This window comes from Molossus molossus, unplaced genomic scaffold (assembly GCF_014108415.1).
Source record: "Molossus molossus isolate mMolMol1 unplaced genomic scaffold, mMolMol1.p scaffold_m16_p_1, whole genome shotgun sequence".
NCBI lineage: Eukaryota > Metazoa > Chordata > Mammalia > Chiroptera > Molossidae > Molossus > Molossus molossus.
Window position 1 is genome coordinate 129237788 of NW_023425344.1, and position 13846 is coordinate 129251633.

General features: G+C 38.3%; 1 protein-coding gene across 1 annotated transcript in view; it reads right to left on the reverse strand.

Moving 5' to 3' along the window:
• Window positions 1–13846, reverse strand: part of LOC118638698 (coiled-coil domain-containing protein 7-like) — a 375882-nt gene that overhangs the window by 87302 nt on the left and 274734 nt on the right. The window contains exon 19 of the mRNA XM_036274854.1: window positions 1922–2032. Coding sequence (XP_036130747.1) covers window positions 1922–2032 — 111 coding nt within the window. The remainder of the gene's footprint in view (window positions 1–1921; window positions 2033–13846) is intronic.

Sequence of the window (13846 nt, forward strand, 5' to 3'; positions counted from 1 at the left end):
GGGTGGAGATCCAATAATGGAGTATCAAAGAAGTAAGTTGATGGACACTCTTCCAAGGAACTCATGGCCTGGTAGTGGGCTAAGGTATGCCCACCCAAAAGATAGCCAAACTAGGGTCCACATGGCAAAGACCCCCTATGACTAATGTAAGTTCTATTGCTCAGTTCTTTCCACTGAACCTTGATGTGAATCTGAGTATTCACCAACCTTTATCAAAAACTCTCTGTCTTCAGTGGGAATATGAGAACCTACACTAAGGTCAGATTTTAATGGAGAGGTAAAAATGTATTGCATTTACTCAGACTTTTGGATACTGTTACTATGTGACAGATCACCATAACTCCTGACTCTACAATGAAGAGGAAACGTATAATATTCAACTAAGGGTACAAGATCTGAATAAGTGTCCCATTTGGTCTGAGGTCATTACCAATGCAATCCTTACTCAGATCCAACTATGGGTATGTCCCTTTAAATCATTACAAACTTCATCCATTTTTATGACCCCCTAATATATGCATTATTAAATAGATTAATTGTCAATACGAATCCCTGCTTTGTATTAAACCTTCAACTATGATGGGAATTGCTGCAGTTAGAGCCATTTTAGTTGACATGTGAAAGACTACAAACCTATCCAATTACTAGTACCCAGTTCCTTTTATTCCAAAACACCTGCCTCAGGGAGCGGGGTGGGGTGGGGGGGCTGCTCTAATTGCTGAGTTTAATGAAATAAAAGTTCTCTGTGAAACTTTTTAACTACTCAATAACTCAGCCAAACTGTGCCCATGATTCTGGATACATAGAAACTCAATTGATATATGCAGCTCAGTGTTGTAGTAGATCACGTACACCTACGATATCTGATGTGATTGTGATACAGGTAATTGTACAAACTTCAGGAAACTTGGTATGGAACTGATGTCACAAGTACTCTTTTCAGCAACCCTTTGTTGTAGATAATTATGATTAGCATAACATTTTGTGCATTGGGTTGCCATACACAAGTACTATACATCCCAAAGCCTACCAAAATTCTCTGAATATCTGTCATCAATACAAAAATAAGGATATGAAAATTCCACTATCCAAGGGAGCAATGGACTCCCATTCTATTGATGACATTGTTTTAGTGGGCACAACATGGGCACCACTAAACAAAAACTGGATTCTCTGTAGACGTGCATGTGGCAACTCAGTGGGGCTGTTATTACAGACAAGGTACAATTTCCTGGTACACTAATAAAATTCCTAAGTATAATCAGTGAGAAGCATGGCATATCATTCCAGAGAAGAGTGCCAAGCTCTAGACCTCCTCTTCAACAAATAAAAGAAGTCCCAGTGATTGGTGGGACAATTCAGTGACTTAAACTCTCATATTCCTCAGGTAGAGTCCATGACGGCAACTATCTAAGGGATAACTAGAAAGGATGCTTTCTTTCAGTGGGGCCATGGTCAAGGGGATGTCTGAAGACCTTCCAACAGGCCACCAAACTTCCCTTCCCCCATTCCCTTTTAATCTCTATGTACTCTTTGAATTATAGAATGCAACAACATCTCTGTTCACTATTGGATGTTATAATAGAAAGCCACTGACACAGGTCAGAAGCACCCCTTTGGGCTTTCAAACTCATATCTCCAGGAGTCAGCTGAAAGGCACATACCCTTTCAGAGATATTTACTAGCCTCTTACAGGGCCTTTATAGATACTGAGTAGTTGTCCTATGACCATAAAATAACCATGGGACAAGAAATAGCCAGAGTGTATGAATATTTGCCTTTGTTCTATAGTTATTTTAGGATATTTACACTGTAAGCCAAGATGTAAGATTTTTATAAAATATATGCTTTGTGAATCAGAGAAAATGATCTTCTGATGAGTTTAAAATAATTTCAAGTTACCTATAATAATTATACTTACTATTGAGTCTTCCTCCTTTAGAAAGTCTGTGTTTCTTTACTTGCAATTGGGTGTTTGACATTGAACCTTGATGCTCAAGCACAGGATTCTCATCTGGTACTTGACCATGATCTATATAGAGGGTCATTTAGGTCAATAAATAAAAAAATATAGATATATTGTGAATTCCATGCTTTCAAGTTATTGACAAATGTACAGCAGCATATTCCCTCACTTTTTTTTTTTAACATTTTTTTTAAATCCTCACCAGAGGACATTTTCTCCATTTTTGTTCAGATAGAGTGGAAGGGAGAGAGAGTAAGAGGGAGACAGAGAGAGAGAGAGAGAGAGAGAGAGAGAGAGAGAGAGAGAGATCAACATGAAAGGAACACAGCGAGTGGCTGTCACCCGCACAACCCAACCAGGGCCTGGGACAAACTGCAACTGAGGTATGTGCCCTTAGAGGGAACTGAACCTGGGTCTCTCTGGACCATGCTCTAACCTCTGAGCCAAATCAGCCTGGGCATATTCCCTCACTTTAAAAAAGTATCAGTAAATTAACATAATGCTAGACTTGATATGTAAATGGTAGAAAAATTTTAATGGATGTATATTGAAACTGTCTTGTTATTTCATTAATATTCATAGGCTTCATATATGTTTCCATTTAGTCTCTCTTAATTTCCTTAATATTTTAGGTTATAACATAGTTATAGACTAACCAATGAAAATTTATTCGCACAGGATTGTTCATTACAGAATATTTGTAATCACAAAATACTCAAAACCACATATATGTGTGAATGTAGCATATTGGTTTAATAAACTAAAGTATATACTATAAACTATGGTAATACCAGCTATGGTCTATAGTATGTTATAAACAACTCTGCATACAACTGTAAAAGGAATGAAAAAGATTCCATCAAACTGACTTGAAGAAATTTCTAGAACACAATGTTTAGTGGAATAAAAAATTGATAGTATATCTATTATGTTATGTTTCAGAAAGAAAATAAAAATAGACATAATTACCTTTACAAATGAAACACAGACAGGATAAGCTAGAAAATAGTTTGTTAACAGTCATTGCAGACTGTGCTTGTTGAATTGTGCCCAACAACTGTTGTTAGCCCTAAGCATGTTCCTGTCACTGATGGAAAGCCTATGATACAGTGAAATTTTGTGAATAATTTTTAGAGAAATGTATGTAGATCCCTCAAGAAAACTTTTTCAGTCACTTGAGAAGACCATTTAGACTGGGGTAGTTTGTTTCCATCATTAAGAAGGCAACTTGTGAAACTTAGTGACGGGATGTATTACAACAGATCTCCTCATTCAAAGTGCCCTAACAGAGGCCACTTTTCCCAAGAAAGACAAGAAAGCAGGGGGGGGGCAATGATGTGAACACTTGATCCCCTCTCTGTGCTTAGGTCCTTTCTTAGGTTTGGTCCACTTGTGATGAGTATCCTGACACTGAAAAAGTTATTTTGACCAACTGCATAGCCACCTGCAACATGCCAAGTGAGTCCATCTGATGATCCTTTGGTTCAACAACCAGTAATGATAATAGTGGATGATGAGATTGTTAACTAGCTCAGATTTCTAGTGTCATTTGTGCCACCTTCTATGGTTTCTTAGCTCAATTATATCTCCTTATAAGGTGAAGTCAATTGGTTTACAAGACAATCCAGATCTTAACTGACAAATTTCAGGACAACAATAATAATAATAAAATGAAAATAAAATCCTGTTACTGTTAGATAACAATGTTTGACCAGTAAACAGAGTGACCTAAAAATGGTGTAACCGGGAACCCACATCTGGATTATTGGATGGATGATCTGGATTCTTTCTAAGGAAATATCTAGGTCTAGTTACTCAACAATGAGATCTCAAGAGGACATTGATAGAACCTCCACCAAAGAACTCATGTCCAGGTAGTGATCCATAGGTGACCCAAATGGCGATAGCATCAAAAACAAACACAAGTGTTCTTCCTTCTGCACATCCTAGTGAATCTTAAGATGAATAAGAGACATTTCAGCTTTCAATACAAACAAGAAACAGGATTAGGCCAAGGTCACTACATCCCCATTTGGGACATGAGGATATTTGCCAAGGTCAAAATTCTGTTGGGAGATGGGTGAGAACTGCATCTGGGCATTTTGGACACTGGTGTACATATAAAAGTGAACTCCATAACCACTAACACAAAGATAAAAGTAAAATAATGCTCATTGGTTTTAAGTGTGAACTCACAAAATAGGAACCTTACCCAAATCCAACTATGAATGTGTCTCTACAGTCCACTAAAAATCTCCATTATTATGGCTCTCACTGCTAAATGTATTATTGGTATATATGTATTTTCTAAGTGCACCTCACTTGCTTTCACACATAAACCCTAATTCTCTGATGGGAATTCATGTTAGTGGACTTTTTAGTGGGGAATGTGGAAAACTAAAAACCTACTAGACTAACAATGCCTAGCACCTTTGCTATTCAAAACAACAACCTTGGGAAGCAAAAGAAATATTTGCACTTATTGCTGAGCTTAATAAAACAAAAGTTCTTCATGAAACTGTTTCTCTATTCATAAGCACTTTCATTCTGTATTTAAGAACTTGGATACCTAGAGATTCAATTGGTTATTGTTGGCTCAGTGTCACATAGAACTCTGGACACTGGCTTCATTTAGTATTGTGACCTTCATAGAAGTTCATTGCTAGAAAAGTAGGTATGTAGCAACTGATATTACAAATGTCCTTTTTGGGATCTCTGTACAAACAGATAATCAGAATCAGTTTGCTTTATATGGAATAGGTTGCAATATATCTTTAATGTCCTTCCATATGCTCATGACCTGAAAAAAACCCTGCTCCCAAATTGAGCACTAACTGTCCACTGTATCAATGACATTCATCACTGGACCCGGGTAAGAGCACTACCCAAAAAACATTGTATGCTGTGATGACCTACAATGTGACAACACAGCTGGGTCATTAAGACAAACAAGGTACAAGGACCAAGAAACTAGTACCCAAGTAAATACCTGTGGTAAAAGTGGAGAAGGTTAGCAGCAAACTCCAAGAATCCAAACTTTTTCCCCTTTCTCAATTCAACTACTAGTACTCTTACATTTCCTGGGTAGACATTTCAGTGGTACCCATCTATAAAGTTATCAAACTGACCTCTACCTGTGAATGAGTCCAAACCAAATAAATGCCTTACAGTCCTCCAGTGGGCCTCCCAGGCCACCCTTCTGCTTTTTTCCTCTTACCCACATTTTCATTTTGAATGATAGTTCTCAGTAACTTATTTACCAATTCGATTCTATGACAGGAGGATGTCACAAGTCCAAGGGAACTTTGGGCTACTGGACCCCAAATTTTTTGGAGTTGCCTGAAAGGTACACATCCCCTTGGGATATTATGGGCCTGGTATTGGGTCTTGGTCTAAGCACATGACCTATGACTGTAAAATAATCTTACAATTAGAAACCAACAAAAGTTAATGAATACCTTATGTTCTCTAATTATCTTAGGATAGTCACACTTTCAAACTACAAAATTTGTTATGAAATATATGCTCAAACACATATTCAAGAACCAAAGAAAAAATGATCTTCTGATATGATTAATTTAAAATAATCTCCATAGATACAATGGAGTACTACTCAGCCATAAGAAAAGATGAGAGGGATTCCAAGATCATGGAGGACTAGGGGAAGCTACACTGACCTTCTCCCAGGACCAAACTGGTACTACAGTTAAAATATTTAAAAAATTATTTTGAATAACTAATTGAAAACTAGCTGGAGAGAAGTCTTATGACCAAAGATTTTAAGAGAAGGCCACATTGAAACTGGTAGGAAGTACAGAGGCATGAAAAGCTGACTAGGTTCCCACAGGCAGAATCTTAAGTTCTAGAGAGCTATCTCAGCTGTGGGAGGTTCTCCCTGAGAAGTCTAGGGTCTAAACTTCAAATAGCTCCCCAGCTCAGAGTACCAAAACCATGAAAGGTGCCCACATAGCATCTAGCTGTGAATAGCAGCAGGATTTCCATCCACCCGTGAGAAATGGCTAGAAATGCAGGCGCTCTCGCTCTCTTTCTCTCTAATCCTCACCTGAGGATATTTTTAAATTTATCTTCAGATAGAGAGGGAGAGAAAGGGAAAGAGAGAAACATTGATGTGTGAGGCACACATTAACTGGTTGCCTCCCACATTAACCTCAACCAGGGCTGGGGATTAACCACAATGGAGGTACATGCCCTTGACTAGAATCAAACTTGTAACTTTTTGGTCTATGGGTTAATGTTCTACTGCTGAGCCAAACTGGCCAGGGCCAGGCATCCTCTTAAAGGGCCAAGACACAAAGTTTCATTTGCAGCAAATAGGACTCTGGAAGAGGGAATTCTTAGTGGACTAGAGCTGCATGAGGAGAATTTGGGATTAGCGGTTCTAGGGAGAAAGCTGAGAGAACAGCCACCAGGATTCTAGTGCTGAGTCATCCCCTTATACTGTAGAAGCTATCTTTCTCAGGCAGAGCTTTCCCATCCAATCAGCATCAGCTCAGAGGGGTAGCAATAACCCCATATATTTGAATAATTCTCACACCCTCCCCCTGAAGAACTTATACAATGTTGAAGATTAAAGCCAGAGGCTTATTAAATGACTGAGAGTAACAGACAGTCTGCAGGCAGTGGTGAATATCTTGGCATTTTGAGTCTTTGCCTGACTAGCTCCAAGACCAGAAGCTAATAAGAGAAAACTTTAGTGCACAGTTTGGTCCTTTTCACATGCAACCAGAATGAGCAGAGGGAACCAAAAAACGTGTATTGCTGATAGCACCAAACAGATTGCTCAGGGTCAGTGACAGACATCTTCTGATATTAACCTGTACCGGAGTCCCTCCAAAGAATCCTAGAACCAATATACCCAGTAGCCAGTTTTACATACAATGTAGCAGGATCCAATAAGCTTCACAGGGAGATATTAACAGGCTCCTAACTCTGCTCAGGTGAATTCCACTTCATGTGTTTAGCACCTGCACAGCAGCCTGCATGCTGTGTTGGGGATTGAGCCTTAATGTCAGCTAGCCTGAAAGTTGAGCCCACACATGAAAAGGCCAATAGAAACTTAGACCCAGTTATAAAAGAACAGCCCATACAACATGCACAAGGAATATTCTTAGAGAATACAGGTCTGGGGACCAGGGAGACTGCGCCACTGAGTCCCACAGGTCACCTACTACATAAAGCCACTATACCAAGACAAGGAGTCATAGCATATCTACCTAATAAATAGAAACAAACAGAAACAGTCAGCCAAATGGGACAATAAACAAACAGGCCCCAAGTAAAGAAACAAGAACATTCTCCAGAAGAAGATCTAAATGAAATGGATGTAAGCAATCTGTCAGATATAGAGTTCAGAGTAATGACTATAAGGATGCTCAAGAGCATGAAAAAGAATACAGAAGCCATAAAAAAGGTCCAGTCAGAAATGGAGAATGACATATCTGAAATAAAAAATACACTGGAAGAAATAAACAACAGGTTCAATAAAGGTGAGGACTGAATCAGTAATTTGGAAGAGAAGTTAGAAAAGAACACCCAATCAGAGCATCACAAGGAAAAAAAGTGAGGATAATTTAAGTGACTTTTGGGAAAACATAAAGCATAACAACATCTGCATCATAGGAGTACCAGGGTGAGAAGAGAGAGAACAAGGAATTGAGAACTTCTTTGAAGAAATAATGTCTGAAAACTTCCCTAACCTGGTGAAGGAAAAGAAATACAAGTCCAGGAAGTACAGAGAGTTCCAAACAAGATGGATCCAAAGAGGCCCAAACCAAGACACACCATAATTAAATGAAGAAAGTTGAAGACAAAGAAAAAAATCTTAAAAACTCCAAGAGAAAGACAGTCACTTGCCTACAAGGGAACTATCATAAGACTGTAAAGTGATTTCTAAACAGAAAATTTCAGGCCACAATGGAGTGGCATAAAATATTCTAAGTGATAAAAAAACAAACAAACAAACAACAACAACAACAAAAAACAAGAATATTTCAATTAAGTCACTTCACTCAGAAAGGCTACCACTTAAAATCGAAGGAGAAATAAAGAGCTTCCCAGACAAGAAAAAGCTAAAGGAGTTAGCGACCACCAAACAGTATTACAAGAAATGTTAAAATGCTTCCTTTTAAAAATGGGGGTAAAAGGGGAGAAAGAGAGAGAGAGAGAGAAAGAGAAATAGAAAAGAGAGAGTCCAAGATGGCAGTGGATTAAGTGGAAGCTTCACTGATCTTCTCCCAGGACCAAAGTGGAAATACAATTAAAATATAGAAAAATTGTCCTGAATAACCAACTGAAGAGTAGCTGGGAAGAACCCTTATAACCGAGGATGTAAAGAGAAGGCCACATCAAACCAAGTAGGAAGTGCAGAGGTGTGAAAGGACTGGCTTGGCTTTCATAGGCAGCAGCTGAAGTTTTTGAAGGATATCTCACCTGTAGAGGTTATCTCTGAAGAAGTCTGAGATCTAAACCCCAAGATGGGCTTCCCAGCACAGACTAACAGAACCAGCAAAGGTACCCATTCAACATCTGGCTGTGAAAAGCACCAGGAGTGCCCTGGCCAGTGTTGCTCAGTAGTTAGAGCATCAACCCACACACTGAAGGGTTATGGGTTCAATTCTTGGTCAAGGGTATATATACCTGTGTTGCAGGTTCAATCCCTAACCCTGAAAGTTGGGCAGGTGCAGAGATCAACCAATCAGTGTGTCTTTCTCACATTGATGCTTCTCTCTCTCACTCTACCCCTCCCCCTTCGTTTCCACTCTCTCTTAAAATTAATAGAAAAAAAATATCCTCAGATAAGGATTTAAAAAACAACAACAATGGGGTTCTGGGAAGTAGGGAGAGAAGACTAGAAACACAGTCACACTGTTAAAGGGCCAATGCAATACATTTCCTTTGCAGCCACTCACCTTAGGCTCTGGCAGATCGAGGGATGACTGAAGTAGAGTTACTTGAGGAGAGTCTGGGGTTGGTGGCTCTGGGGAGAGAGCTGAGAGGACAGCCACTAGGATCCCTGTGCTCAGTCATATGCCCTTGTTTCAGAAGCCATTTTTCTCAGGCAGAGTTTTCCCATCAATGCAGCTTTAGTCTGGGGGGAAGCAATTGCCCCACCCATTTGAAACCCTCTCATTCCACCTTGTGAAGTTACACACTTCTGAGGACTACAGCCTATGAATCATTAAGTGACTGAGACTAACAGCCTACAGGCAGAGGTGGATCCCTGGGTGCTTTAAATTTATGCCTGACCTGCTCCTGGGTCCATGGTTAGAAAATGAAGACCCTCGTGCACAGCCTGGTACAATCTACACAAACACAGCCCCAGCAGAGGGAGCCACAAGCTGTGGATAGTTGAGAGCTACAAACAAAGTACTCAGGCCCAGTCACAAACACTGTCCAACATTGGCCTGCACCAAAGACCCTTTGAAGAGCCCCAAAACCAATAAACCTAGTGGCCATCTTTAGACAACAGAGCAGAATCCAATAAGCTTCACAAGCAGTACATCCGCAGGGAGATATAGGCAGGCTTCAAATCCTGCTGAAGTGAATTCCACTTTATGTGATAAGCTATTGTGCAGCAGCCTATATGTGGCATTGGGTATGAACCTCATTTTAAGCCAGCTTGAGGATAGATCCCATGCACAAATGGGCCAACAGTAATTAAGATTCCATTAGAACAGGAGATCACACACTATGCACACTTGAAACATTATTAGAGCACCTAGGTCTGGGGATCAGGGATTGTGCCACTAAATCCCACAGGTCACCTACTACAATAAGGCCACCTTACCAAGACTGGGAGTCATGGCGGATCTATATAATACATAGAAACAAACACAAATTGGCAGCAAAAATGGGTTGACAAAGAGACAAATTCAAATAGACAAATAATAATAATAATAATAATAATAAAGCAAATTCTCTAGAATAAGAGCTAAATGAAATGGGGATAAGCAATTTATCAGATAGAGGGTTCAAAGTAATGATTATAAGGATGCTCAAGAGAATAAAAATAAGAAATAGAAACTATGAATAACCACCAGTCCAAAATGAAGAATAATTTAGCAGAATAAATAATACAATGGAAGAATAAACAGCAGATTAAAGAAAGCTGAAGATTGGATAAGCAAGTTAGAAGACAGGGTAGAAGACAATTACTCAATCATAGAACCAAACGAGAAAAAACAGGAAGATATTTTAAGAAAGCTGTGGGACAAAATGAAATATAACATTATTTGCATCATAGGAGTACCAGAACGACAAGAGAGTGAGCAGCAATAAATAACCTATTTGAAGAAATAAAGGCAAAAATCTCCCCTAACCTGGTAAAGAAAAATGTCACACAACTTCAAGAAGCAGAGAGTTTCAAGCAACAAGATCCCAAAGAGTTCTATGCCCAGACACATAAAAATTAAAGTAAAAAATTATAGACAAAAAGAGAATCTTAAAGACAGAAAGAGAAAAACAATTTGATACCTACCAAGGAGCTCCATAGGACTGACCGCTGGTTTCTCAACAGAAACACTATATTTCAGAAGGGAATGACATGAAATATTCAAAGTAATGAAAAGCAAGGATCTGAAAACAGAGCTACTCTATACAGCAAGGCTATTACTCAAAATTGAAGGTGAAATGATGAACTTCTAAATAAAAGAGGGGGGAAAAAGGCTAAAGAGCTTTATTACCATGAAACCAGCATTGTGAGAAATGTTTAAGGAACTACTATAATAATAAGAAAAAATAGAAAGAAACATAGGCATAAAGAATAAAAATGGTAGACTTCTGGTCAAGATGGCGGCAGAGGTAAATGTGGTACTCGCCTTCTCCCACAACCACATCAAAATTACAACTAAACTACAGCACAACCATCATTCAGAACTACCTAAAATTGAGCTGAATGGATATCCTACAATTATGAAACTAAAGAAGCAGTCACATTGAGACTGATATACGCTACACAAGAGTCTCAGAGTCCTTGGATAACACATTTCTACTGCATCCAGGACACTGCCTGGGGTGGCCTTCTCCAGCTTATATTATTACTTTGAACTACAAAAGTTTTGCAATGCCAAGAACCTGAATCAGACTAAAAGCAATCAAGTTGCAGAGGGGTATATAATCCAAAAGTATATGTATGCCTGGAAGTCTCTAGGGATAGGAAAGTATCTGACAGCACTTGCCATCTCAGGACTGGTGTACATCAAACTGCTTTTCTTCATTGAAACCAGTATCTAGTGTCAACTGAAAGCCAAGTTTTCTGGCTTCTGGAGGAAGCAAAAATTGGTGGTGTCACAAATCATAGTGTCAGTTTCTGGAGATCAAGATGTGGAAGAGGAGGTGAAAAGAATCAAGACTAATCTGGAAAAGCTGTGTGAGAAAAACCCACTGGTTCTTAAAGAAGTGTCAAAGGTCTATGCCAAGAAGGTACCCCCACTGGCTGTGAACAATATCTCATTCACTGTCTAGGAAAAAGAATGCTTTAGCCTTCCTGGCTTTAATGGACCTGGGGAAAGTTCCATTTTTAAATTAGTGACCAGAAAAGAACCTGTGACCTCTGGGGATAGCTTTGTCAAGGGCCTCAGCATCAGCTCTCATTTGGGGAAGGCACCTAAAACTCAATAAACCCCCAGAGCCACTGGCTGTTCAAACACACATCCAACTTCCTCTCCCAATACCCCTCCCCTCGTGCTTCATGGGGGAGTGAGTAGCTCACATTTATGACGACCCAGGACATCAACTGGACAGTCATAGTCCATGAATGCTCCCTCTATGTAGCCTGGAATCTGTTCTCCTGTACTCCTCCCCATTGCACTCACTCTGATTGAAGCTACTCCCGATTTTCAGTCCTGCCTTTTTTGCTTTTCTGCAGCATTTCATAATGTTGACCTTTCCTTCTGTCAAACTCCAGCCTTCCTTGGTTTATTCTATGGCTTCCACTCTCCTCTGACTCTTCTTTATCACTAACACTTTTTTCAGGTTCCTGTGGTAGATCCTCATCTAGCCATTAGATTTTAGTGCTCCTTGGGACTGAGACATCAGCCCCTGTTTTAATTCTACACACACACTGTTCCCACCCAATCTCATTCATTACTCTGACTCCCACTATCTTTTATTTGCTAATGTTTGCTAAGTAGCCTCATTTCCAGCCCAATACCAGTCTTGTGCTGCATATATATGCTTTTTAGGCAGCCTCACTCAGACATCTTTCATGTAAAACTCAAACTTATTAGCCTGCTGGTGGCTCAGTGGATTGAGCATTGTCCCATGGACTGAAAGGTTCCAATTTGATTCCTGATCTGGGCATATGCCTGGGTTTCAGATTCAATCCACAGTAGGGGGTGTGCAGGACACAGCTGATCAATGTATCTCTCTCATCAATGTTTCTCTCTCTCTTAAAAAAATCAATAAAAATTATATTTAAACTAAAAAACTAAAATAAAAATGGCAATAAATAAGTACCTATCAATAATAACCTTAAATCTAAATGGGTTAAAAGCTCCAATCAAAAGATGTAGGTTAGTTCAATGAATAAGAAAACATGACCCATATATGTGTTTTCTACAAGAAACAAACCTCAGGGGAAAAATAAAAAACTCACACAAGATAAAAATGAAGGGATGGAAAGTAATTTTCCATGCAAATAAAAACAAAAAAAAACAAAAAAAAAAAACACCTGGGGTAAGAATCTTAGAATTGACAAAATACACTTCAAAGCAAAGGTCATAACAGGTGACAAAGAAGGTCACTACATAAAATGAAAAGGATCTATCTAACAGAGGATATAACCCTGGTAAACATATATATACACCCAATATTTAAGCACCTAAATTTATTGTTCTGAAACATTTGGAGGATGTTAAGGGAGAGACTGAAAACAATACAGTCATACCAGAATTTAACAACCCATTGACTTCCCTGGAGAGTTTGTAAAAAAAAAAAAATATATATATATATATATATATATATATATATATATATAAATAATTTGTATTTAATTGACATTTATAGAACATTTTACCCCAAAGCTGCAGAATATACATTCCTCTCAAGTGTGCATAAACATTCAAACACATGGATGTTAAATAACAGGTTATTAAACAATGATTGAATTACAAAAGAGAGTAAGAAATACATTTTTAAAACTTCCTGGAAATTAATAAAAATAACCATGCAACAACCCAATATCTAATGAAAACAGAAAATGCAGTCCTAAGAGGGAAGTTCATAGCACTACAGACCTATCTCAAGAAACAAGAAAAATCTCTAACGAACTATGTAACCCTTCAACTAAAAGAATTAGAAAGAGATCATGATGAAAAACCCAGGTTAAGTAGAAGAAAGGAAACAGTAATCATCAGAGCTGAAATAAATGACATAGAGACAAAAAACAAACAATACAAAATACAAATGAAAACAAGCGCTGGTTCTTTGAAAAGATAAGCAAAATTGATGATCATCTAGCTAGACTCATCAAGAAACAAAGACAGGAAAACCAAATCAATAAAATGAGAAATGAAAGAGGTGAACATCTGTAACAAAAATAAATTGATTAATTAAAAAAATAAATATATTTAAGACAAAAAGTGTTTATGACGTTTGTTATAATAATAAAGTCTACACTTTTTGTACTAAAAGAAAGAGGTGAGGCAACAACTGACACTACAGAAAACAAACAGTTGTAAGAAAATATTACAAACAACTACATGTGAAAAAATTGGACAATCTGGGAGAAATGGACAAACTCTTAGAAACATACAACATTTTAAAACTAAATCAGGAAGCACCAGAAAACATAAATAAATCAGTAACAGCTAATGAAACTGAAGCAGTAATAAGAAAATTCCCAGAAAACAAAAGTTCTGG